This window comes from Acartia tonsa, chromosome 1 (assembly GCF_053477335.1).
Source record: "Acartia tonsa isolate MP-2025a chromosome 1, ASM5347733v1, whole genome shotgun sequence".
NCBI lineage: Eukaryota > Metazoa > Arthropoda > Copepoda > Calanoida > Acartiidae > Acartia > Acartia tonsa.
In genome coordinates this window covers 22971324-22999284 of record NC_137260.1, presented here as the reverse complement: position 1 = coordinate 22999284, position 27961 = coordinate 22971324, and the positions used below count along the sequence as shown (strand labels likewise).

At 31.0% G+C, this 27961-nt stretch overlaps 1 protein-coding gene across 7 annotated transcripts; it reads right to left on the bottom strand.

Annotated features, from left to right (window-relative positions):
* Nucleotides 1-66: 66 nt before the first annotated feature.
* Nucleotides 67-26693, bottom strand: LOC145315156 (uncharacterized). 7 transcript variants are annotated; one of them, XM_080155200.1, is made up of 25 exons: nucleotides 26539-26693; nucleotides 25251-25385; nucleotides 22948-23247; nucleotides 22709-22803; nucleotides 20791-20857; nucleotides 15971-16060; nucleotides 15208-15318; nucleotides 14396-14451; nucleotides 14078-14194; nucleotides 13382-13526; nucleotides 12272-12346; nucleotides 11913-12005; nucleotides 11290-11379; nucleotides 10455-10517; nucleotides 9615-9668; nucleotides 9189-9337; nucleotides 8682-8748; nucleotides 7832-8107; nucleotides 6797-6901; nucleotides 5992-6285; nucleotides 4797-4837; nucleotides 3822-4571; nucleotides 3190-3604; nucleotides 2979-3050; nucleotides 67-2243 (listed from the first exon to the last, which is right to left on the bottom strand). In XM_080155200.1, exons 1-25 carry the CDS (start codon nucleotides 26563-26565, stop codon nucleotides 2175-2177), a joined length of 3756 nt encoding a protein of 1251 aa, XP_080011326.1. In that variant the 5' UTR covers nucleotides 26566-26693; the 3' UTR covers nucleotides 67-2174. The 7 variants fall into 7 exon arrangements, with proteins under 7 accessions (XP_080011326.1, XP_080011337.1, XP_080011331.1 ...); XM_080155211.1 differs by lacking the exon at nucleotides 6797-6901; XM_080155205.1 differs by lacking the exon at nucleotides 10455-10517.
* Between the last annotated feature and the right edge of the window lie 1268 nt (nucleotides 26694-27961).

Sequence of the window (27961 nt, the reverse complement as noted above, 5' to 3'; positions counted from 1 at the left end):
AGTAGCAACGCTGATATAAAATTTAGGCTTCTATTCAAGTCTTGATAAGAAAAATGAACACTAAAATAATTATTAAAATGCAGTTTTATTGGCTACTTTTTCTTCAATAGTTCAATATTTTTATAATAATTACATTTTTACTGGTTCAATATGTGGTCACATCAGTTAGTGAAAATATCTCTCAATAACAAATAAATAATAACATAGATTTTAGATTAGATAAGACATACAAAGGAAGGTATCTTGTCTGCGAATTATGGCAGATGATCAGCTGACAACAATCTTATTTCAGACATCATAATCATATTTAAGCCAACAAAGAAAACGACAAAAAGCAAAGACCCGAAAATATGCATTTTTGGTGTTATTTTAGTAGCCATTTTTCGATGCACATTCCGGGCGCAGCTTAAGAAAACGTGCGCAAAAAAATCGACTTTTATTTGATGCGCAAAAATTGGCTGTATTAAAGTCAGTCGTTTAGCCGTTAAAAAAACGCAAATAACAGAAAAAATACCTGCCTTACTATTTCCAATCTAATTATTTTCATAATACATAACATTATTTTAACATTTAATTTTCACAAAACTTAAAATTTGAGAGTATTATTTTTCAGCTGCAGGGCCGTACTTAAGTAGTATAAATATTATTGACAATTTTTATATTAATACTTAAGAATGTCCCAACTTATTTGACTATCAATAATTTTACAATAATTTGAAATTCAACCTCCTTAACACCATTTTTGAATCATAACAATTGGATTTAAAAACAATAAATTAAAAAGGCCTTTTTGATGACATTATATTATATTTTTTAGAGACTTTTTTTTGCTTAAAATAACATGCATATTATTTTACTTTTGGCAGTAAGATTAACTAAAAAAAACTATTTTTGGTTGACAATGCTCAATTTTAAAAACCTAATTTTTACTGTTGGAACAAAATACAAATACAATACGCATATGAGCAGTTACATAACATCAAACTTATTAAAGCCTTAACAACTAAGACTTTTAGGCATTTTTATATCAACAATCAATAGTATTACATTTGTTTAGACTTTATTAAATTTAACAACTAGTAAAATCAAAATAGGGAAATGGTTTCATATTAAAACTACAAATAATCAGGGCTCTTGGATAAGTTTAGTTTTACTTGAATTGACCAAAGCATATTCCACATGTCCCTGACACCAAAAATTGTATAATTTTAACTAGTATCACTTGATATGATATTCAAATAAAACATAGAGAAACAACTACTTTATACTTGGAATTTTAAAATGATAACTTTTTAAACAAGCCACAATTTACTTTAATGTATTTTTAAAATCTTATTATTTTCTTTGCAAAAGAATCGTAAAGCTTACAACATTGTTTTATGCAATAGTTAAAAAGTCTAGGAAAAGTACTAATAGCACTTTTTATTTCAAAATATAAAGTCAATCTTATAGGTTTATAGTCCCGCATTGCACATTTATAATTACAGTTACAAAGACTATTTCTTTAGAGTACAAAAAGCACAGTTTTGGAAATAAATCTTAGTAACCGTATTTTCTAGTATTGATTTGTCTAGTTATCTAATGAAATTTATTTTTCAGTGCTATATCAATTCTTGGCATTTTTTTTTCAATTCTTACAAATGTCTAGGAAGCAACTATAAAAATAGCTAGGAAAACTTATTTTTTTTTAGGTTTAATATTTTATGCGACTCATAACTTTTTCCAAGGGTACAAAATTTTTAAGAAATATCACAACAGCTTAAATCGTAGCAGACAATTACAGTAAGCTCTGGTTAAAACGACATAAAACCAGTAAACAAGGATAAATATAAAATTATTAATTTGCTAGATATACTTATATATTGGAATAAAAATAATCACAGAATAAACTAGGTAGTAAATGTTATTGGGTGCATAATAAATAAAAAAGTAAAATCTTTAAAATAAATAAGGAAAATCCACGAATTAAAATTATGGGAAATGTGAGGGAGAGTGCACCCGTAACAAATAATAAATTGCTTTTATGTAATGCTATCGATGACAGGAATATGAAAACCGAAAATATCAAAATTATAGCACAAAAAAATTGTTTCAATATGTAGGTATATTTTCAATTTGTGAAACATTGTTTATTATCTTGAGATTGTATATCCCTGTCACTGGATAATGGATAACTATTGTTGATTAAGGCTTGCAGCTTCTGCTTTGCTTAATGCAATAGCGTAGGCTAGATCTTGCTCTTCCTAAATATAAAATAATAAGAGAGGGGTAGGTTTCTGGTAAAATCCGTAAAGGTTATGTGCTAAAAGTTAAAAACAGTAATAGAACGATAAAAATTTATGTTAACTTAAAAAAAGAAAATTGTCTATAGTTCTTTTCAATAAGAAATACACATATTTAGTGAATATTATCGTTCTACTACTATTTTTAAAGCTTAAAACACACACCTTTACGGATTTTACCAGAAAACTACCCCTCTCTTTTAGAACAGGGTTAATATTAGGGAGGATTTCTAAAAGCGAACCTTTTATTTAGATAGTTCTGTACGTCTGTAACATATACTTCTTATCCTTAGTTTATAAATGTAAGATTTTTAATTTTGTATAATTTAGTGGTTCGCTTTTATTGGTGTTGTCATCATTGTTGAACCTTAATTTTTTTGTGAAGGATAAGAATAATTATGATATGAAATGTGATAGTTTTTTTTTGCATGTTAGTTTATATAATAAAAGGGGACTATGCATGAACGACAGCAAGTGATTCTAAGCACCTTCCAGCAGTGAAACTAAATATTTTTTTTTGTGAATATACTATTTTTCAATTTTCATTTATTTTTCATGAAATTTAATATTTATCAGTTAGATCTGCACTTTCCTTCAAAGTACCTAGGAAGCCCCCGCCCCCCCATTATTTTTTCAATAGAAAATAAAGTGTAGGTACTGAATGTAGGAATATTTGACTTTAGAAAAAAAATTAACCTGTAATTGTAATCTTCTAAGTCTCTCAGCCTCTTCTCGTTTAGACCTATCAGATGCCATCTTCATCATAACCTTATAATCAAAATGCATCTTTTACTACAAAAAATATTGACCTACTCTGGAATGCATATTTACAAATCCTTTTATTGTATTTTCAACGATATAATTCACACAAATTAGTCTTAAATATTAATGTAGAAGGAATACAAACCTGATCAGATTCTTGAGGGGAGGGTGAGCTGGCCCCCTTTTTATCAGACTTTGGCGACTCTTTTTCTTTTCTTTTCAATGGAGAACCAATATGGAACATACCATGCTTCTTACCACTGCTGTCCTTTTTCTTATCACTCTTATCCCCGCCCTTGGAGAGCGGCGAACCAGTAAGAAAATCCGGCAGCATGTGGTGCCCGCCATGCTTTTTCTTCCCGCTAGACGTGGGCGAGGTTAGGGCGTGCTTCGAGACCCCGGGGCCTCCGCTGCCCCGTCTGAATGATTGTGAAGTGGGGGTGTTGGTTATGGCAGCTGGAGAGGGTGGCGGAGGCCGTGTGGGAACTATTGTACTGCTGGTTGTTGCTGTGGCTGTTGAACTTTCCTTCTTAGAGGTCAGGTTGGTTAAGGTTGTTAAACTAAAATAAATAGAAATAAGAAGCTATCATATAATTGGAACTACTATGCTCTAATAAATCATAATATACCGCCTATTCTAGCATTTTTTAATTGAGTCCAAGAAATCATCAGTTAACATGTTTTAAACAGTAAATTACGTAAAAGCTTTTAGTTTAGGAATAGTTAAACGGAAAATTATATGGCAAATAGATATTATAAATTATTATTTTTACTTACCTAAATGGATCATTACTGGAAGAACTTGAACTAAAGGGAGCCGCTGTGAAGCCGCCAGAGCTGCCAGAAACTGGAGGGGGGAAAGCACCAAAAGCTGTCGTTGCAGAGCCGCTGCTAAAACTGCTACCAAAGGGATCACTGTCGTAATTATTTCTTTTATTACTCGAATTTGACGTAGAAAATGCGCTAAAAGGATCAGAAGATCCGTTATTACCGCCACCGCTAAACGGGTCTGAACCCGCAGAACTAAAAGGGTCGTTTTTTGCCCCAAACGGGTCACTTGCAAATTGACCAAATGCGTCTGTTGTATTACTATTACTACTAGTGCTAACTGTTGAGGTCTTTTGCGGAGTCGCAAATGGGTCGTTATTATTATTAGAAAAGGTCTGTTTTGAATTACCAAATGGATCACTAGACAAAGTATTTGATTTGCTACCGCCGCTGCCGCCGGTAACGCCGAGCGAAAAGTCACCAAACGGATCATCCACCGCTGAAGCAGGCGATGAAAATGGATCACTAGATTTATTGCCGGCGGATGAACCACCAAACGGATCCGACACAAAGCCACTGGTGCTAGAGTCTGTTGTGGCGGTGAACGGATCCGCTGTCGGCGCTTTTGTCGGTGAACCGCCATTGAGGGTGCTGGCGAACGGGTCGTCTCCGTCCTCCATGCCGAATGGATCGGCGTAGCGAACGGTTGTGTCTTTGAAGGGGTCTTCGTAAAAGTCCAAACCGCTTGGTTTTGATATTCTGAAAAAAAGATTATATACAATTTTTGCATTTTTAGTTAGGTATCTCTTTTGCATATGTAAATAAAAATAAGCTCAAAAAGTTTCTTCTTTTTGTTGTCTTTCTCTAGCTTATGATATAAACAGTTAAGATCAATCTTTAAACGAACATAACGCGCTATGTGGATATAATAAACTATGTGCCAAAAAAATTGCACATAAAATAAATATTGTAATTGTAGCTTACCTATTTGTGTCCATGGTGTTGAAGTCGGTAAATTTATTTGACTGAAATTAGAAACGTAAATTATTTTTATGAACTAAAACTGGTTAATTACAGAAGTAAAAACAAGTCTTTTTAAATAAAATTTCAGGAAAAAAGTAATAGGTATGTATTTTAAAGCAATTTGGCTATTTTTTGTCATTCTTATGAGAAATTGATTGAAAGTTTAAGTTGTTCTCATGTATATTTCTATATCCGATAAGGTTTTTAAAACACAAAATATTAAGTAAATTAAAATTTTTTAAAATAACCAGAAAAAAATCATTTTATGCGATTTTAATATATCAATTCTTGTTTTAGATTTAACATTTATAACAGATACTTATGTTATTTAATTGACTAACTATTTTAAGGTTTTACTTTATATATAATATAGTAGCTTTATCACCTACCAAAACAGTTATTGCACTTTGCAAAGTAAAATAACATAATATATTATTCTTTATTGTTTTATAACATTCAATATTGGAAAATCGATGATATGCAAAAAAATATTCAGTTCTTATAAACAGCTAAGTTTAAAGAAAAATATTTTTTTTTAATTTGAAAAAACTAAAGTTTTCTGAATAACATGCAAAAAATGTTATTTTAATTTTGCCAGAAATAATATTACCTAACTAAAATTAGAAAAATACTAATTAGGTATAAAGTTATAAACTTTAGAATCTTACTGGAAAACAAACTGTAAATTGGATTTGGATTAATTTTACTGCAGTCGCATACATAAAATCACCAAACATTAAGAATAAAAAATATACTTACTCTAATCACTGTAAGCGTGAAAAAGAAAAGAATATTATAGATTAGTAAGTAAAAAACCCATAATTTTATACAATTTTGATTCATACTTTTAACAAGACCATCGCTAACAAGTTTTTAATACTATTTCAAGTAGTGAGTAAGGCCCTAGCCTCTTGGGGTTTCGCATAAAGGGAAAGGGTGAAATTATTTTTTTGGAAAAAGGATGAAAGTCTTTCTTTAGGGTTGCCATATAACCTGAAACTTTTTCTGGATTAATACACTTCCCCGATAATTGTAATACGAGCTGTACAGTTTATAAGAGGTTAGAGGACAGACAGACCAACATACAGATAAAATCATAAGGAGGATAAGAATTATAAAAAGGCTCCGAGCTAATTTTAAAGAAATAAGATTTTACCTGAAATTCGCTAAAATCCGCAAAGCCACCACTAGGCTCTGCGCTCGTTGGGGTGCCGTTAAATGCATTCTCTTCTGCAAACGGATCAGCATCCGCGGGCGTAGATCCCGCCGTTTTGGGTGGCGGCGGACGCACAGGCTCTGGCATAGCGGGTCCACTTTTGGGCGGAGGTGGGCGTTTCGGAGGCGGTGGCCTTTTTGGCGGTGCGGCGTTGCTTTTTGGTGGAAGAGCCGGCGTCGGCGAGTCCGAGTCGTTGGGGCGTGGGGCAGGAACGGGTGGTGTATCCATACCGTCCTTTAAAAATATAGGTCATTTATTTTAAATCAAAAATCATCTGAAGAAAAAAATTAAAACAAATGAAAATAAATTCTTACAAAAAAAATAGGTCATGAAAAAAGTTTTCTCGAAAAAGGGCAGACATTACCTTACTTAGAGTTAACATCAGATTGGCTAGGAATGAGCTATGATAGATGTTTAGGCGTCCATTAATCGTTTCAATAAGTTTTACAAATAAATCGACATAACCTAGGAATAATCTGATTTTTTAAGTACTTTGTACTTTCCACTTTGTAAGAGTAAAACGTCTAAAAAAGATTAGAACGAACTGAGAGTACTTAAAATATCAGAGATAGACCTTAGATTGTCACCTTAACATCTATTTTAGCTCATACGTAGCCAATCTAATGTAAAATCGATTGAAGGTAATTTTTGTCTATTTTCGGGAAAACTTCGGCTTCTTTCCATGATCCAATAAATTAAATTAACTAAAAATAAATAAATAAAAGAAAACAAAATAAAAACTTACAAAACCAAAAGCAAACGAGGATGCAAAGTTATTTCCAAATGCACTATTATTATTAGCAGCTGAGAATCCACCAATTGGCTTGCTTCCGAAAGGATCACCGAATTTCTAACATAAATTAAAATATTTCAGTTATGTATTTTTTTAACAATTTTTTAATGAAAAAGAAAACAATAAGTTGCATATTGTTACTGCTAAATTTTGAAATTATTTTGTCAGACTTCATTTAAGAAGTTTTAAAAAGTAAACATTTTAGATCATTTACTAATAAGAGTGGCTGGGCTAAATAAATCTTTAAAGAACACAAAAAATCATGCAAACAAAATAAAATACATGCTAGTCACATAAAAAAAATAATACACAAAAATTTTGAAATATCTACTAATTTAATTTAAATAAATGAATTTAATGAAACGTATTTTTATGAAAAAGGTTTTTACTAGGAAAATCCAACATGAATTAAAATACACAGGTAATAATCATATCAGATTCCCAAAAGTCAACAGATTTTAAATGTACTCACATTTCTAGTCATTCAATAAATGTAACTATTATTCGGTCAAGAGAAACAGATGTTAAATAAACAAAATTAAACTAAGATGTTAAAGGTTGGATGGCAGTGTCAATTTTTGAAACAAACACTAATTCTGTTTAAATAAGTTACAGAGCTGTAAATTTGCAGGACAGTTGCTTTAATGCGGTTCTGAGTAAAACTAGAGAAACGGTTGTCGCTACCGCCAAAAACAGTTAATACTGCTAATATTTGTCTAGAAAAAAACAGGAATTGGAACCGCGATATTTAGCTTGTTAACTGCAGTTTTTTCTTTTCAAATTGTGCCATTGTGCTACATTATTACAACTGTCAATCAAAAAACAGTGCTGTAACCAGATTTAACGTTTTTAACCCTTTTCTTTTATTATAAAGGGCACTTTCGTCTTACATCTTTATAGTTTGAAAATTAATAAAAGATTTTCAAATACAAGACTTACTACACTTTGTAGAGTAGTTTCATCTTTTTCGACAATCCAGTAACTTACCGTATCATTAGCCGCTGCGTTGCTTGCAAACGCGTCATCATTGCTGAAAAACGCCGTTGGATCTTTCGACTCTGGCGACATAGTCCCAGAAGACATGTGTCCGGCAACACCGTTTCCGTTCGTCATGGGCGATAAAGCGCCGGCGGCTGGCGGTAGTGGCGGACGTACTGGCTTGTCCAGTCGGCTGTAGTCCGGCTCTGTAAGACTGATCCTGATGGGCTCCAGGTAAATGTCTGGCACGTTCTGTGCTTCGCTGGCGTCATCCGAGGCCATAACCTGAAAAATTATGAAATTCTTACAAAACCGGATGCGACAAAAAGAAATATATTGATTTGCAAGAGGGTTATCTATAATACAAAGTAGAACGATGTCTGTCTGTCCGTCTGAAGCTTAAGATCTCAGTAACCACTGAACCGATTGGGCTCTACTCTTCAGGGAATATACCTACTGGTCCTGTGATGGTTTTAAGCTATTTTCTTGGGGGGTGGGACACCCCCAACCCCCCCAAAAAATGACCCCCCCCCCAAAAAAAAAAAAATTTTCTTTTTAACTTTTTCTTTTTAAATCTAAAATACCAAAAATTAGGTTGATCAAACCTCTTGGGGCAAAGCCCCTAGAGGCTAGGGGCGAATCCGCTAGTTTCTAAAATAGTGTTCTATCACTTAAAATCTGTGTAAACCCTTAAGGATCTAGATGCATAAAAATTATCTGAAAAGAACAAATAAATCTCATTTAAACTGGTCCTTTGCTTTACACACAAAAAAAGAAGACTTGTTAACTAATATGACTCTTGTGTGTAGGAGATTGAACCACAACAGAACCCATATGGTCCAGTGGTAATGTTTAATACCTTGTCGAATCTTGCATTAGCCTCGTTCATGTGTTCTACCGCGTCTTCGCAATCATTTAATTTGCCCCTAAAAATAATATATTAATAGAGGTCATTCCTAGAATCATTTTTCTCGTATTCAATTGAATCCGGTGGATAGGAACCGATTCTCATCCATACGAAAAAACTATGTCTAGCATCGTATTATATCAAGCCTGTGCCTTCGGCACCACGGGGCTAAAAAAACTGGTTTTAATCGTATAATTGTACATTCTATATCCGCGGTAAGCGGTTTATAATACGATGAAAGAAATAACTAATCTTTCTTAATCAGTAATCACATGCCCATATTTTATTTTATGAATTACCTTCCAGTTTTCAAAAGTTTTGCCTATCACCTACGGGAAAACATTACGCAGGAAAGCTTTTATACAGCCAACTTAACCTATGCTAATCTAGTAATATGCTTCTACAAACCCTCCCTTTAAGTCTCCTACTTTTTTTTCTCAAATAAACGTTCATGCTTACTTAGTCTCTCCAAGAAGGTATTCAATATCGGCCAGTGTCTTCATCATATTCTCCATCTCTCTCTGACTGTTCTTTATGTTTAGATTTAATTCTTTCTCCTCTTGTACCAGTAGCTCTAGTTCTCGTTTCTTACTATTCACCTCTTCTTCCTACAGTTTTAAATAATGTAATTAAAAATATTGCAAAAATTCTCAGAGCCAAAAGTTTTAAAGCGCGTTCTGTCATTTATTGGCTTAGTAACTATGGGAATTTCGGTTGATTTATGAATGTATTAGTGTCCAAGCTGTTCCACCAATCTTAATCTACAATCTTCACGAGGGATAAGATATCAATAACTACTGAACAGATTGAGCTCTCCATTTAAGGGTACCTTCACATAGGTCCTGGGATAGGTTTAGATTCTAGTCTATTAGCCTATAATAATACCTGTGCTTTCAAACTTAATTCTTGTTCATCTGCTTGTCCTCGTAACTTTTCAATCTAACAATAAAATTATTTGTTAGGGACCTATTTTGTAGTTTTATACATAATGGATATTATAATTTGCATTCAAAAATAAAATTCAATTAAAATGTGTACCTAGACAATAATTTTTTTATTCAAGACATCAAAAAATCAATTTTTATTGCCAGCGCTATCATATCGAAGTTTCTAGGAAAACTTGCTGTTTGTTAAAAAAATCGAACGAATGTGTGAAGCGTTGATTTAAATTGACACTGAATGAAAAGAAAATAATCATGTAATATATTCATTAGGGATGGCAATCCGGATCCGGATCCGGAATCCGTCCAATTTTTTGGCTAATTTTGAAATCCAGATCCGGAATCCGTTTTTAATAGCGGATTCCGGATTCTTAATTGGTAGGCTAAAATTAGCGTCTTGAGTTTTTTTCTTTCAAATCTCCCTTTTTGAAGGCAAAGATTATCATCATTACATATAAAATCTTTGAAATCTGGTTCGATTATCGAAAGTGAATTATAGAGAACACTAAGAACATTAATTTTTAGGACATATGTACTATGTAGCACTTAATTTATAAAAAAAAAATTAAAATCCTTTTAAAATACTGCTAGAATCCGGAATCCGAATCCGCCAAAAATAAGAATCCAGAATCCGCAAGGAATCCGCCATTTTTTTGACGGATTCTTTTAAGAATCCGGAATCCGAATCCGGCCCAAAAATTTGACGGATTGCCATCACTAATATTCATCTCGTTCCCTGAAAACCAAAATAAAATAGTCGAGTAGTCTAATTGAGTGAACATACCTCTAAGTTTTCCTGTTTAATTTTTTCATTAAACCCGTTAACTTCATCGTGCACACTAGACTTCTATATAACACAAAACAAAACAAATAAAATAAAATAAATAAATAAAAATAAAATTTAGAACCTAAATATAAAAGAAGAAAACTAGTTTTTTCCATAATAAAAATAATCCATGCAATATTTAATAAAGAAATAAATTTGATATCATTGACGTTTCTAACTTAATTAAAATCATAACTAAAAATTAAATAAAATACACTTAAATCATACCTATAAAATTTGTGCAAAGTAAAATAAGACAGAGATTAAAAGCAAATCTTTAAAATATTTTCAGATTTATTTGAATTTAAATTCTGGTTCCCGAGAAATTTAAAAATCGTACTAAAATCAATTTAAAACGAACATTAAATATTAGATTGTAGAGAATTGAGTGGACACCAAGAGAATAAGAAAATGATAAGTTGATATATATTGATATTTTGTATTAGTTAAAAAGTTTAGACAATTCTAATTTTAAACAACCTATGAAAGACAGTGTTTAAAAACTATGGGTAACAGTAAAACTTTCAATCCTATGTCTCCATCCACTCTCCTTTGTGGATACAAAGACAATATTAGATTAAAAAGGGAAAGGAGTAAGTCTTAAAATATATCTATATTTTATAAGCATCTTTAGCTTTGATGTGAATCTATTTCTCTAATAGGTAGTAAATTAAGCTTTAATTTTTAATCTCCGTCTTAATTACAAAACTGCTAAAATAATCTTAATAAGTAACATGCAAACTAAATGTCTAGCTATCTTATTTGCTAACTTAATGAATTTATCTATCTGTACCTGGCTGTCTAAGTCATCCAGACGTTTCTGTGCAATATTCTTTTGGTTTGTCAGCTGTGTCAATGTTGAGTTCAGTGTATCAAACTCACTCTGAATAAACAAAATAATAAAATCAATTTCAAACAAAAAGGTAAAAAAACAGATTTCCTAACTAACTTTAAAGTCGATTTTTAAGATATACCTTCATATCTAAGACATAACTTAAAAGATTTACAAAATTACTTTTAAAACCCTAATCCCACCTTACTTAAGAACTTTTAAATAAAAATGAACGAAACCCTTGAAACATTTAATGAAACAATATTAAAGTACTTCAATATTTATTTAGTCCTTCGTTAGGATTGCAGTTTTAATTTATATTTGAGAAGTTTCAATTTACATTAAATGAACCTTTCAAATTTCTTATTTAAAATCATGAAAGACATTTTTAAAATACATTGAGTAGATTGAATTTTATCATATGTTTATTATTATTTACCTTTAAACTATGAGATTCTGTACCCTTAGCCTGGATATTGTACTGAACTATATCATATGTTTATTATTTTTTACCTTTAAACTATAAGATTATGTACCCTTAGCCTGGATATGCTAAACTATATCATATGTTTATTATTATTTACCTTTAAACTATGAGATTCTGTACCCTTAGCCTGGATATTGTACTGAACTTCCTGAACTTCTCTTTCGAGTCCCATCTTTTCTTTCATCAGTTCCTACAGAAAAAAAAAATTTTCATAAGCGCGTTGATAAAAATAACTTTTGCGGAGCTTAAACGGCTTTTCAAGAACTCTCTTCAAGTACATTAAAGATTTAGAACAAAGCTCCTTGTTTTTTACTATTTAGCCTCAACTTTATGACACTATTAGCCTCCCCTAGGCACAAGTCTGTTAAAGACTTAACTAGAAAGAAGTTAAAAAAGAAAAACACCTAAAACCATTTTAATCCAAATAAACAACCTCGTATGTAGAAAAAAACCTACCTGAATTTCTCTGGCCATCATCTCCAGTTCAGGATTATTGTACACGGATCTAGGACCTTGCTGAACCATAGACTCCTAAAATGAAATTTATTTCGAATTTTCTTGCAATCAAATTATATTGTCAGTGAAATGGGAGCATTTTTGCAAGAAGTCGCATAATTTTGTTATATTTCTAATCCATGTATCTACCTACTTTTTAAAAGTTATATTCATAATATCCTTCATTTCCAAGTTTTGTATAAAAGTAATGCTTAATATAAATCAGAGTTTTACTGCATTGAACAAAAAATATGAATTTAAAATTAAATACATACAAAAACTCCAAGGCAATTCATCATTCCCAGTTCATTTTATATTCATGAAATTTTCCTGCTTTAGGTCAATTTAAATATTACCTTTTCTTTTACAACCAACAAAAATCGTCCGAGTTAAGACATTTATTTAAGCATGGTTTTAATGTGTACTAAGTAAAAAGGTAGCTAGCTTTTAGTAGTAAGAACATGAGAAATAATATTATATATTTCAATGAAAACAAGGATAAATAATAAAAATTAGGATTTTTTCTTTAAAAAAATCTGACGGCTTCAAAGACAAAAATTAATTCTTCTTTTATAAATGATTTTTATCATTTAAAATGTAATAATTAAGTACAGAATAATACCTACCTACCTAATTTTGGGTATTTCCCCCAAAAAATGTTTCATAAAGGCAGGGTTTCGGATCCGCATTGATTTTTTGCGGATCCGGATCCGGTTCCGGATCCTTGACAATAAAAATAAAATCACCAAACTTTTCAAAATATTTTTTCTTTAATTCGAAGTCAAAAATACTTTTAATTTTCAAGTCTGACCCTAAACCTTAAAGATTGGCTCTCATCAAGAGAATGTCTGAGATTTTATATAAATTTAGGTAGATTTTTCCATTTTTTCCCGCATTTTTTTTAGTCCAAGGATCCGGATCCGGATCCTTGGACTCGAAAATATGCGGATCCTTGCGGATCCGGATCCGGATCCGAAACCCTGCATAAAGGAAAATAGATAAGAAATAACACTAAAGAAGACTGTTGTGTACATACCTACATTATAAAAATTTAAATTCCCATGGACTTACCTTTGGTCTCATATTGGGTGGTACCATATCTGGTGTGAGGGCTGCAGGAGGATCCTTGCCTGCCTGCTTCTGCTGTACAAGGTACATGGCCAGTGCAAACTGCTCCGGATTAAGTTTTCCCTCTTGCTTCATGTCACACAAATTCCTACAAACAATAAATAATTTTAAGTTTAATTCACAAAAAACAAAAAACAAAATATTAAAGGTTTATATGGAACGCAACTAATACAGCCAAAAAACTAAACAGTTAAGATTGAGTTTAAAGCTTTGCTTTGAAGAATTTCTTTCTAAACCAAGTTAGACCCGACTTTACCCAGAAAAAAAACATTCCAAATCTTCGGTAATTTCAAATTTCTAAATCACAGCCCAAGGATAAATTAGGCACATAAACCATCTTAGAACCCAATAAACAATGTGATTAACAACAAAAAATCATTTGGAGTATGAAAAATAACTAAACAAGATATTGGTATTTTGACGATTAGAACCCTGTATGTATGTATAATATAGATAAAAATACAGAATTAAACAGAGTTTTCAAAATTGCAATACAAAATACAATTTTTTGAAAATAGTTATTGGTTGTTTGAAAGTCAGAAGAATGAATAAAAAAAAATTACTCGACACAGTTTTGTCATGATACAAGACGTTAACAACGATATAAGAGGGGAATGCAATAGAACATAAAATACTCACCATATGTGTGCCAATATATTCTGTGGAAGGCCAGTCTGAAGAAATAAATTCTTGATCTCTACTCCAGAAACAAATCCATCCTTGTCATTATCGGTCTGCTTAAACAAAGCTTCATACCTGAATAATGGATATATAGAATATGTGTGGATATTATGACATGGGAAAAAATGTCGTCAATTTAGATTGCTACCATAATTATCATTTATTGGTCAGTTCGGATGGATGGTGATGGGTAATCGTTATTTTAGCCAGCTACAAGTTTTACTTTATAGAGTACAGGATAATCTGGTGTAAGATTAAGATTTATATTTTGCTTACCTAAGTCTGTCGCCAGCATTGACCACCCAGGGTACTGCCTGTACACCAGTATTCGGCTAAAATAAAACACAAATCAATTAATTCAACAGAGAATTCGTATAGCATTTCACTAAAAGTTTTTATTAGGTAGCAATTAGAAAATGTACGTTGTCGTTTAATTTAAATTAAATATTATTATATTAATGCATAAATGTGTAATTTATAAACATTAGAAGTTTGCATAAAAATGTAATAAAGTGATAAAACACATTTACACATAAATATATAAGAAAATATATATAATTTGAAGAAGAAAAAGGTAGGAGTAGGTAGCGCTAAAAATCCGTAAAGGTTGTGAGTTTTAAGTTTAAACAGTAGTAGAACGATAAAAATTTAACTTAAAAAAAAATTTGTCTATAGTTCTTTTCAGTAAGAAATACACATATTTAGTGAATATTACCGTTTTACTACTATTTTCAAGCCTTAAAACTCACACATTTACGGATTGTTAGCGCAACCTACTCCTTCTTTTGTCAAAATCCCATTTTTCTTTAATGTTAAAGTTTTTATTAGTGTTTGTGTGCTACAGCTAAAAATACAATATTTTTAAATAAAAAATAAAAAAACGATGTGTGTATTCACCTCCGCAAGTGCTTCAGATTATCAAATAATCATAAATGCAGATAAATAAACAAAACAAACTGCTTATTCCTATTTGCCTCCTCAATTTTAACACTTGTTATTTAATTATCAGCTTTTTTGGCAATTAGGAAACACGCTACGGATATTTACGGAAGTGAATGCACACTTTCTAAAAATAATGGCAAACTTACATTACTGGGGATATTAGTTTGTGCTAGTTGAAAATTTCTATTATTTGTGGCTAAACTATTATTATTTTCTGGTGACGTGGGGGAACCGAACACACTCGCTAAACTATCAAACTAAAAACAAATAAAACAAACTAAAAATAAATAAAACAAAACAAAACAAAAAAGATAAAACGAAACAATAATATTTAAGGTGTAAAGATAAAAATATAATATTAAGTGTTAATTAGTCATATTTATAATTTCGACAAAGATGAAAGGAAATGAGGATGTCCAATATTCCATTTACATGTTCAGCTTTTTATCAATTTATTGCGTTTCAACCAATCCCCAAGTAAGCTATAACCATTTTTAAAAAGGACAGGACAAAAATAATACCTAATATAAAAAATTATACAAAAACGGTAAGAAGAAAACATGCAAATTAAGTGCTTAAAACTAGGGAAAAAATAGCTTTTATCAGAAAAAAATAAAAAAAACATTCTTAATGTATTAATAAAAAAAAGGACAAAGACTAAAAAAAATAACAAATAGAAAACAGGAATTGTTCCATGAATAGGATTCAACTGAATGTTCAGTTCAAATCAGAGAAAAACAAACAGCTTTACCTACTATTAATAGTAAAATGGTTAAAATCTTATTTACCTTAATTATATCTTCATGTAACTAATAAAGTCGAATATCTATAAATCAAAAACCTATCATGGAACAATCCTATTGATCAAATACAAAAGACAATCACAATTTGTACAAAATGGCTACTTACCCTTGGAACAGATCCATTATGTAATTCTGGCAGAGCAATGGGGGCTGAGAGGGAGGCGGGCACCTTCTCTTTTGATAATTCTGCTGGTAACTAAATTAAATATCATTAGTGGGACACTTGCCATAACAATAACAGAGGGGTAAGGTATAGATATATAAACAAGTTCGGATATATAAAAAGGACCTCTGTTGGTTACTAAATATACACATCATTAGTGGGACACTTGCCACTATAATAACAGAGGGGGCAAGATATCAATGTGTAAATGAACAAAATTCTGTTGATAAAAAGGTAACACTTTTGTTAGTTCTCTTCGTAATTAAAACATAATAATGAAGAGATAGTAAGACATGCCATAACAATAACAGGGCTGAGGTTATCAATAAAGTAAACATGTGTGTACTTTAGTATATTAGAAAGATTTGTAAAATTTAAAAAAATAGGTATCTGAAGAAGAAAACAAAAATAAAGTAATAATTTTCAGAATTGCCATAAGGTCAAGAGCTAAAAAAATATTTGCATCAATGATTTATCCATTTTGTATCAAAAAATCTTGAGTTTATTTTAGTAGACCAAGTACCTAAACTTATTAATATTCTAACATTCTTAATTTAAAATAATTGGCCAAAAATACATTTAAACGAGTAACATAAATATAGTTTGATTAAGCAATAAGAATTCAAATGTGGTTAATCTAGTTCTTAAATAATCATTTTCAATGCACTTTGAAAATTAAAAGAAAAGTTGCGCAATTTTCTTTTATAATTTGACAGATTTTTTAGTTCATTGATATTTGTTTTGAAAGAATCAGTATCTTCGCCCCTAACTTTAAAACAACTAAGCACTGTATATTTTCAAAGAAAAATAATTGAAAATATGATGTGGTGATAGATCGAAAGATCTTCTTTGCATATTAATCTACTAGCGGCTTCGCCCCTAGCCTCTAGGGGCTTTGCCCACAGAGGTTTAATCAAACCAATTTTTCGTATTTTATATTTAAAGAAAAATAATTTAAAAAAATGTTTCCCCTTCCTATAACCCCACCTCCCTTCTCCCCTTATTAGTGCATATATAAAGCTACCCTGAAAAAACAAGATGAGGTAAAGCCACCAAAACTGAAATCCTACACATTTATTATAAAGATTACCATTATTTTGTGCTACATCCTTACTTTCCGATATAATCAACATTGACAACAAAAAACTAATATAAATTGTACACAAGTCTAGTGCAGGACAGGATTCCATTGTTGAAAAGTTTAGTTTCATCAGGGAGGCAGGGGAAATAGGACTATAAATTACACTGGTACCCAAAGTTGTATATTAAAGTTAACTTATACGTTGGCTAACAAACTTTGGGTACATTTGTTAAATCTTTAATGATTGGTCCAATAATTTCAATCTACTAAAGGAAGGGGTAATTTCAGGGTGGGGAAAAACCCAGGGTTTTTTAAAAAAGCCCAACCCAACCCGTAAAAACCCTTAAAACCCTGGGTTTTATTGGGTTTTTTCGGGTTTTATTGGGTTTTTTCATTTAGGAGTCAAATACATTTGATATATTGATGAAATATTAATGTTTATGTTGTTGTAGGTAAAAGGTAAGCAAGATTTCACAATAAACAAGATAGATAATGAAAACAACTGGCATTTCGATCAATTATAAACCCTTATTAGCAACGGTGCACAAAATATTCTATTAAGGGGGAGGGGAGGTTAAAAGCTTCAAAACATGGAACCTCCTCCTCTATTCCTAAGCTGTCCCCCCCCCCCCCTCCCAGAAATTATTAAGGTATTCCCCTTTTTACATCCCCTTAATAAAACCCTCTGCACGCCACTGTAACTATTTCCTTTCATAAATTGTTATGTTTTAGTTTAAAAATCAATTATGATTATGTAATTTACACAATTTATATATCATCAATTTAGTAGCAAAGCGTTTTCTGAAATTAAGTTTTGAGAGAAAGTAATTTCATAAACATTTGAACAATATGTAGAGCATAATTTTTATAAGGGGGGTGGTTTAATGCAACCATCTCGTAATCAATGATTAAATAGCACTTAGAATTCGAATTTCGATCTGAAATTTTTCATGAGTAATCCTTGGTAGGTCTATTTTCCCTAAATCGAACAAAAAGTTGGAAAAAGTAACGGCTGGCGGCTCAGCAGTTTAGCCGTTTTTTGCCTATTTTGAGGGCAAATTCATCATTAATTACGTAGGAATCAACTTTTTAAAACATATTTTGGTTTAATTCATGTTAAATGATAGCAATAACCATTTTTAAAATTTCTAGTACCTACAGCAACCGGCTAGAACCGTTTGATAAGGTTTTTGAGCGACAAAAAGTTTTATGTGGAGATAGGTTTTGTGACTAATTTGTTCTTAAGATAGCCGAAAAATGGCAAAACATCTGAGCTGCCAGCCGTTAGCCATTACTTTTCCAACTTTTTGTTCGATTTAGGGAAAATAGACTTACCAAGGATTATTCATGCAAAATTTCTGATCAAAATTCGAATTCTAAGTGCCATTTAATCATTCATTACGAGATGGTTGCATTAAACCCCCCACCCCCTTACTTCATATTTTTTTTTACGTTTTTTATGTAAAATTTGCTTTAAAATGTTATTAGATCCTAGTCTTTGAGTAAATAGAGGTTTAATTTGTAAATTTTAACGTGAAATTTCAATGTTTTTTCAAAAACCCAAAAAACCTTGGGTTTTTTTTCAATGGGTTTTTTAAAAAACCCTGGGTGGGTTTTTTTGGGTGGGTTTTTTGTATGCCCACACTGGGTAATTTTGTTTATCAGCATATAGGATGCGAGTGTAATCACTCGAAATGATTGGTGGAAAAAATACCCCCCCCCCCCCCCCCAATTAGTAAAGTGTATTATTACTGAAGAGAGCTTAAACCTGTGGAGCATTCACCCTTATTTTAAATAACCATTTCAGCTTGTTGGTGGTCCATTTTTAGATGGAGGGAAACTGCCAAAAGTTTTACCAATATCTAAGCAGACCTCAATAATACTTGTGATCTACATACAATATTTCCTTTTCAATATAAGAAAACATATTTCTAAGGTTGTATTATAGTATCTTACAATTATGTACATTCATACAAAATGCCGTTTTATTTGCCTGTCAGAATAACCTTAATTTTAATATCATAATATGTTTTATTTTATGAAGGGTGTTTTAGGTATTAGGTGATAGGGCAATCATCCATAATGCCCCCTTCGGTTCGCACGCCACTGGCGAAAATATTAGGGAAGATGCAATCTTTAGTACTAAATTACTATCTGAATCCTATTTTTTGCTCCTTAAGTGTCATAAACATGAAAAAAAACAGTGTATACTTTGGTAAAATCTCTTTATATCATGACAAAAATTATAAAGTGCTACAATAAGGCTCACAAGGTTCAAGAGAGGTCAATAAGAATATATCATAATGTACAAATAAGATATTTATATTTGATAATATCTTCAATTTGATATGGTCATAAATTTTTTAATTAAAATAACATAAATTTTTTAATTAAAATAACATATACAACTAAGAATAGGTATTTAATTCTTAGGAAAATTTTTACTTTGAGAAATAATATAAATTAACGTATATTTCCTTATCCCTATTTCTCTGGCAAAATCCTTTTGCTAATCAGACATACTTAGCAAGGCATTGATTACTACAAAACAAACGTAGGAAAGTATAATGGTTATATAAATAACCACATTCCACTTCAGTAAATATATCTATTTTTTTGTATGATTCTATAAAATAAAAAGCCTCCACTTTTGTATGAAATTGCAGAAAAAAAACTATTACCTAAAACTTTTGTGCCAACTGTTAAATTGACAAGTGTCAATGCATTTTTAAAAGCGAAGCTTTTCTATAATTAGGATCGGTCCGTACGTCCGTCCGTAACGGATAGCTTTTTTCGTTAATTTAGGCATGTTAGAATTGTCCTATCGATTTCAAATTTGCATGCTGATTCCTTTAATAGTTAGGTACGATTTAGAAAGCGTAGCAACTCTATAATCATCATCAAAATGTCCGTACGTCCATTTTAAACATGTTGATTTTTTTACTTTTTTAATAACAAAATTTTATGTGATCTAATCATCCGATTGATCTGATTTTTGGTATATTGATTCCTGGGACAACAAAGTATAATGTAGTAAGCGAAGCAACTCTATAATCAAGTCCTAAAAATGTAAGTATGTCCATAAACATTTTCCTGAAACAAGCAGTTTTTCAACAAATTTACTTACAGTTTTGCTTTGACTCTTATACATTTATATTATGATCATTCAGTTCTGACACTATACAAGTGTTAATGTCCGTTTTCCTACTGTTTCAGTGATTCGCTTTTATGGATGTTGTCATCCTTGTTCTTTTAAGGTTCAGCACAATTAATTTGTATCATTATGTGACCTGTGTAGAGCCCTATTAAGGATTATTGTTAACCCAAACAAAAAATACTTCAATCTTATAATTTTTTTCATTTTATTATAATTTCTGGTAGTATTGCAGGTGTCATTATTTAGAAGCAATACTACTACTCCAAAAGGTCTAATAACGCCTAATTAAAATAGGGGGGGGGGGGGGGGGGAAGGGAGATAAGGATGAAAGCAGAAGAGTTACAACACTGACATTTGACATGACAGTTGCTTAAATGTTGTTCAATGTTCAGAGCTGTAACTCCTTTTTGGTTGAGTTTTTTAGTGTTTTTGGTCACAAAAAGTGGCACATCCGCCCTACCACCTTTTAAGATGTTTCTGTAGACATACAATGACGTAATGTTGATTAATGGACATTAAAATTACCTGATCTGGGATCATGTCATCCTGTAAAGCTCTGTAAACTAAATGCATTGCTACAGTGAACTCGTACCTGAAATTATAGATATTTACTAACACTACCTTCCAAAAATAGAAGTAACATTTAATCCTTTTAAATTGGACTAAGAACAGTTGTAAACGTTGAATATAGATTTTGTATTTTCAAGTTAAGGTCTGAATGATTTAAGGTAACAATTTCGTCAAACTTAAGATGCTAAATACTTGAGTAAATTATGAAGTAACTACGCAACATAATACAAAGTATAACAGAAAACAATGTATGAAACTGTTTTTAAATTACATGATCAATTTAATAACACTTTTGAGATAAAAATCATTGAATTAAATACACATGTGTTCATTTCAAACTCCCATTTTTAATCAAATTAACCTAAATATGTAGGATATAGGGGAAATATTACAAATAAAGAAAAAAATATTTGACTCCCCTCTGCCAGGCAAAAATGACCATTATAGAAAAATATTTGTTTAAAAATGTCACATTGTAATGAAGTAAATAAACTATAGGTATTTAAAATGACTTATATATTTATGAGGACTTGAGATTGGAGATAAAACAAGTTTTCTTTAGGTGCCAAATTATTATCAAATTCAAAACTAGGTATGAAATGTGAAGGTAGTACCTAATAAAATTAATTTGAAATTTAGTCTAAGTAGGTATGTTTTCATGTTTAAGTTTATTAAACCTCAACAAGGGAAAGTCTTTAAAATGTAAGAAAAATAAATACCTACAATAGGTGCTAAAGTATTTTAAAAAAGCTTATTTTATTGTTACACTTATAATCAAATATCATTTTATAATAAGTATTATTAAATAACTATTTACTAAAATTCAATGACCGTTTTTGACTAAATATGCATCCAATTCCAATCAAAACATGTTAAAACAATTAAGAATTTAGAAAAAAAATTCAAAATAAAGAAAAAAAATATAAGTGTTCTTTTAATATTATGACAAAATAAACAAAGCTCAGCCTTGATTCCTTTTTTACCAGGGAGGGACACTGGAACTTAAATTTGTCTGCAACTCAATCTTATTCAAATTATTATCAGCTTTCTAACCAACGCATAGTTTTACTTAAGTTTTTTTTTTTGGGGGGGGGAGAGATGATTTATCGTCATTGAACTATTCCTGTATCTTTAGGTTTTATGAGAAGTAAAATATGCAATTCCACGCTTTGCGATTCTATATTAGATTATGAGTAGCATGAAAGAAACATGTAATTATTATTTAGTATTTACTTAATATATTTTATTGCGACACAAGCCTCTAGAGTCAAAGACCACATGGGCGTCCAAGCTTTTTTATTTGGGGGGGGGGGGGGGGGTATTTCCCCCTCACAAAATTGATTGGGGGGGGGGGGTAAATACCCCCTCCTAAATGGTTGGGGGTGACTACGGCACACCCAGGGTAGGGGTAAATTGTAAATGGGGGGGGGGGGGGTAAAATGAAAAAAAAATTGGGGGGGGGGGGGTAATCACCACTTTACCCCCCCCCCCCCTCTTGGACGTCCTTGAAAGAACACATTTTATTTTGAAGGGAATTTATTGCCATTTAATATCCTTTAGTAAAAAAAAACCTGTCCTGAACCTAAACATTCCAAAATTCAAGTACCGCGATGAACAAAAATTGATCTTTCCCCTCTAATCCTTTGTTTAATAGGAAGCTTTTATTGTTATCAATAACTAACCTAAACTATATGAAAGACTTTACCTAGTATGTACTCGAGTATCGAAATAGTTGCTTATAAACAGCTTTCCGTAGAAATTAAAAGAAAAATAAAAGATTTAAACTAGGGTTGAGCCGGATACTTTTTTTTGGCTGGATACCGGATATCAGGCTCATTTTTCACCGTCCCTGTTCTAAGTAATTTCAACTTACCCATCTAAAGCTCCATCTTTGTCTTGATCCGCGAGATCCCAAATTTTTCCCAGAATAGACATGGGCAATTTTGATCCAAGCATTACGTTTCGAACCTGAACATTTTAATTTCATTTCACATAGTTATACAATAATTTCAAAATTCTTCTTATAAAGAATTACCTTTTTTAAAGAAAAACTTTGATGTCTCATACATAATAATAATATGTTAAGCATTTTACTCAGTCCGTCCTACATACCTTATCTCCAGGAAGTAAACCACCAACAGGCTTCAATTGATGGAACAGCGCGTCATACTTTCTCTTTTCTTCAGGCTTTACCAGAAAATTAACACTTGAAGCTGGTGTTCCGCGCGGGGCGGCTGCTACCTTAGCCCCGGGCGCAGTTTGGTCGCCGAAAAAGGGGGCGGGTAGGTCATCCAGCAGCTGCTCTACCAGTAGCTCTTTGTTTGCCTGACTCATGGCGACCAGTTTGAGGGAGGTGAAGAGCCCGGCCTTGTCCAGATATCCCACACAGTTAGGGTCTGACAAGTCCCAAATCTGAAATAATATTTGTTGAGAAAGAAAATTTATAAGCTATGAAACATGAAAATAAGACTAGGTAGGTACTTGATAAGAAAGAAAAATGACGATTTTATGAGCGATATAAATCCAAACTGACTAACTAAGTATCAAAATAATGATTAACCCCTATATGTATCAATGTTAAAAATGCATAAAATAATCTTGAAATCTTAATTTAATAATGATCATTAATTTTAAGATAATGCCTAGTCTTGCAAAGTTTCAATAAAGTTTAGTTCAGAGGTGTTGATGGTATTTGTCAGCAAAATCATTCAGAAGAGTCCCTTTTTAGCCAGTGAATTATCCATAAAATCCCCATGCCCTTATATTTCTCAAAAAAATACTTGTTCTTTGATGGTATTCATGAACCATATCCAGCATAACATTACTTATAATGGAATAATACACGGCAGCAATGTTGAAAAGAGACTGTCCAAGGAAAAACACACAGCTCAATTTGTAGGAATATATTTCGATTAAATCACATCTAATCCTTGTCAACCTTCTATTATTCTTTACTGTACAAAGGTTTGCTTGAAACTTACTTATAATTGCACAACAAAGTATGGGGTGGTCCAATGGTGGAATATAGGATTTTGTGAAATGAAGTGTCAAGACGGATAGGTATGCAATATACAAACTTTGGCTATGCATATTACTCATATTCTACCTATTTTGAAAGGTGTTATATTTTTTTACCACAAGAAAAGACTTTTAAATGGTAGTTTATAATATTAGATTGCTAAAGATCTATTTTTGATCAATCAAGCAATGCTGCTTATATCACAAAGGGGACTATCCACGAACGAGAGCACATGATTCTAAGTACGTTCCAGCATTGATCCTAAGTATTTTCTTTCAGAATATAATAGGTCACCATATATCATTAATGTATTGACGAGAAAATTTATGTTTCACCATGATTTTTTTTAGGTATTTTAATTGATTTTGAAAACTTTTATGAAGCTAATTCTTTTAAGAAATGGATATATGATGATACATATGCGAATACTCGTGTTATATAGATTGTAAATTAATCCATATTAGCATTATCTAAACATACATATGAGATATAGTAAATGTGCTTTTGACTTTTTTAAATTTTTATCATTTGACAACATGGACAATTAAAGACACCCCGAACTCAACAAAACGTTTGATATAATTTTGACTAAAAATGCTGGACATTTTTTTACTTTTCTCCAATCTGAAGTGGTGAAACATAAATTTTCTCGTCAATATATTAATTATTCATAGTGACCTATTATATTCTGAAAGAAAATACTCAGGATCAATGCTGGAAGGTACTTAAAATCACGTGCTCTTGTTCGTGGATAGTCCCCTTTTTCACAAAAAAATACATTTGCACTAATATCATATGCATTAATAACAACAAACACCTGTTGAAACACTAAGAAAATGTACTTGTATTTTAAACTTAACTTTGTTAGAAAATAAATCATAACATCACCGGTACAGTTTATGTACAAAATGTAGAATAAATTTTATTTTAAGTATACAATGGTCATTATAATTAAAAACTACAATTCCTAAATATTTTTTGTAATTTAAACTGAGAAAATAATGAAAAGCAACTTTAGAATTTAATTTATAATTTGCAATATGATACTTTTGCTTATAACTTAAGTTTTGGGTAACAAACAATTCACTAAATGAATAAATCTATTCAATACCTAGCAAATCCATCAATTTAAATTTTTTATATGTTATAAAATAAAATCAAGCCCTTTTTTATAGACCTAAACTAGCTATATTTACACTTAGCTATAGACATAACATTTCTACATATCTTCCAAAATAAGTTTATAGAACTTTAATTTACCACCCCCTATAAAAATAGCCTTTTAATCTCATCGCCTTACAATACTTTTCTAAACAATATCAAAGAAAATGGAGTAGGTAGGTAAGTATGTAAAAAAAAAAACATAAAGAGAATACATCTTTTACGACAAAGGTACCTTTCCAAGTGTCTGATCTGAAAGGCCTGAGGCCTTGAGAAATTTGGCAGCCTCGAGGGGGGCGACTCTGCCCGTGTCTCCGGGGTCCAACCTCTTCCAATAGATCTCATACTGAGGCAGGTACTGCCCGGCAACCTAAACAATATATAGAGTTACTTTTAAGCATGTTAATATTAGTCTTCTCAAAAACGAGTAGATTGTTGTTTAAGAAAAACATCTGGAATGATATTTACAAAGAAAAACTTTAAAGTGGCCGTTTTTTTCAATCAAGATTAATGTCAAAAACAATAAAGGTATTATATTAACGTACACGGATATTTCCTATAAAATATGAAACATAAATCTATCTACAAATGAAATAACTGAGTTAATTAGGAAAATTTAGGTTTAAACTCTTTAATAAAAACTATGTCGGTATCCATTATAAAAATAAAAAAATATTATAAGGGAGAGAAAGGTTGTGCTAAAATTCCGTTAAAGTGTGAGGTATAACTTTTAAGGCTTAAAAACAGTAGTAGAACTATAATATTCACTAAATATGTGTAGGTATTCCTTATTGAAAAGAATTAACTATAGACAAAAAAAAATATTTTTAAGTTAACATAAATTTTATCGTTCTTCTAATGTTTTTAAGCCTTAAAGCTCACACCTTTTTAAGCCTTAAAGCTTACACCTTTACGGAATTTTAGCACAACCTACCTCTAACTAGAGCACCGCAGTGTAATTAAGATAAGATTATGCTTATAATTAAGGGTTTTAGTTAGTAATAAGTTTATCAAAAATTGAAAACATAATTAACCAACAACACTCTACATAAAATAGATTACGGAAGCTTAGAGTTTCATGAAAAAAAAAATTCCCTACAAAATTAACCTGAAATTCTTTAAATATGAAAATAGTAAAAAAAATGAAAATAAATGAGTAAATAGGTATATATGCAAAAAAAGCTATGTAAGATTGTTTAAATAATTTATAAATACATAAATCTTAAAAAATATGTAGAAAGTTTGCGTTTACTATTGTTTGATTTTTTGAAATCATTTGAAAGGACATAAAAAGGCCTATAAAATGTTTAAAACCAGCTTCATATACATAATATTTACTTAGTGCATGACTAACAATTTATTTTACATATTTTTGAACAAGTCTTATGACTTAATTATGACCTTAATGTAAATAGTTTAGATAATAAAATATAACAAAAAAGATGTAAATTTTCATAAAATAGAAGAATTTCATTAATTTTATTCAATTTTCACTTAAAATCACTAGTATTTTTAAAAATTACCTTCAAAGGGTCAGGAAGGCTCGCCATGTCTGAAGACAAAATAAAAGGGTGGGCCCTGATTGGTGGAACAAATATTGTTTGGACCAATCAGGGGCAAGATCAATAATTGTCACGTTACTCTACTCCCCACTCCTGACTCACGTATTTTTTCACATTTTTTGCAGTCTTTCTGCTACCTTTTCGTTAAATTTTACATTTTCGTATTGTTTTTAGCGAACAGTTTATGAAATACCTAAAATGATATTTCAGAAAAAGCTAGCTTTGGTTTTTACGTGAGAAAAAACTTCGTTTTTTCTTTAATCATAAGGAAATGTCAAAATATCCTTCTATATTTCATTAAATGAAAAAATAGTTATTTCTCGCATCGTATTACAAACAGCTTTCCGCGGATATAGAATGTACAATTATAAGATTAAAACCAGTTTTTTTAGCCCCGAAATGCCAAAGGCACGGGCTAAAAAAACTGGTTTTAATCTTATGATTGTACATTTTTATATTCGTAGAAAGCTGGATATAATATAATTTGCTAGACATAGTTTTTTCGTATGGATGAGAACCGGTTCCTATCCACCGGATTCAAATGAATACGAAAAATAAAGATATTTAAAAATATCACAAGTGAATGTTTGAATCAAAGGGAATTATCCTTCAAACTTCCTTCACAGAAAAATAGCTAAAACCTGCCAGTGCCAAACCTATGCAAAAAGCGAAAATGGAGAACCGCTCATTCAAGCCTTTATTCTCATAGTTTTGCTTCTAATGGGAATATTTGTAATTGTTATTTACACCAAAGATCATTAAATACAATACACCAAAAATATAAATAAATCGCATTGCAAAGTAAATGAAATACATATGTAAGAAGTGCAGCCTTTCTATATAGTACGCGGTCTGTCAATAATTTGTCACCAATAATTTCCTTGTTTATAGACAGATTTAAATAAACTACAAGTAGAATAGATCTTATAAATGGAGTGATTAATTAGCCATCCTTCTGTGATTTATTCACAATACTTGCTAAATACTAAGATATATAAGTTTTCCGGAATTTTAAAGTTAGGGGGAGATTTGAAATCTGCATCAAATTTTAAGGATTTTTTATAAAATTCGTTTTTTCTATAATTCTTTATCTAAAAGCGGAAATGCATTTTAAGTTAATTAATTTTGGCATCTGTGATTGGTGAATTTAAAAAATCTGCGCTCTGATTGGATGTCGTACATCATTTAACCAATTAGAGCGCAGGTAGTTTAAAATCCAACTATCCTATTGGTCAAAATTAATTAACTTAAAATGCATTTCCGCTTTTAGATAAAGAATTATAGAAAAAACGAATTTTATAAAAAAAATCCTTAAAATTTGATGCAGATTTCAAATCTCCCCCTAACTTTAAAATTCCGGAAAACTTATATATCCTACTAAATA

Bases quoted from the DNA above. Each gene is read 5' to 3' on its own strand.
- LOC145315156 (XM_080155200.1), bottom strand. From the start codon at position 26,565: ATGGCGAGCCTTCCTGACCCTTTGAAG. The intron at 14,452-15,207 runs GTAAGTTTGCCA...GTTTTATTTTAG, and splicing joins AAACTAATATCCCCAGTAAT to CCGAATACTGGTGTACAGGC. The intron at 6,286-6,796 runs GTAAGTTTTTAT...ATATTTTTAAAG, and splicing joins CCTCGTTTGCTTTTGGTTTT to GACGGTATGGATACACCACC.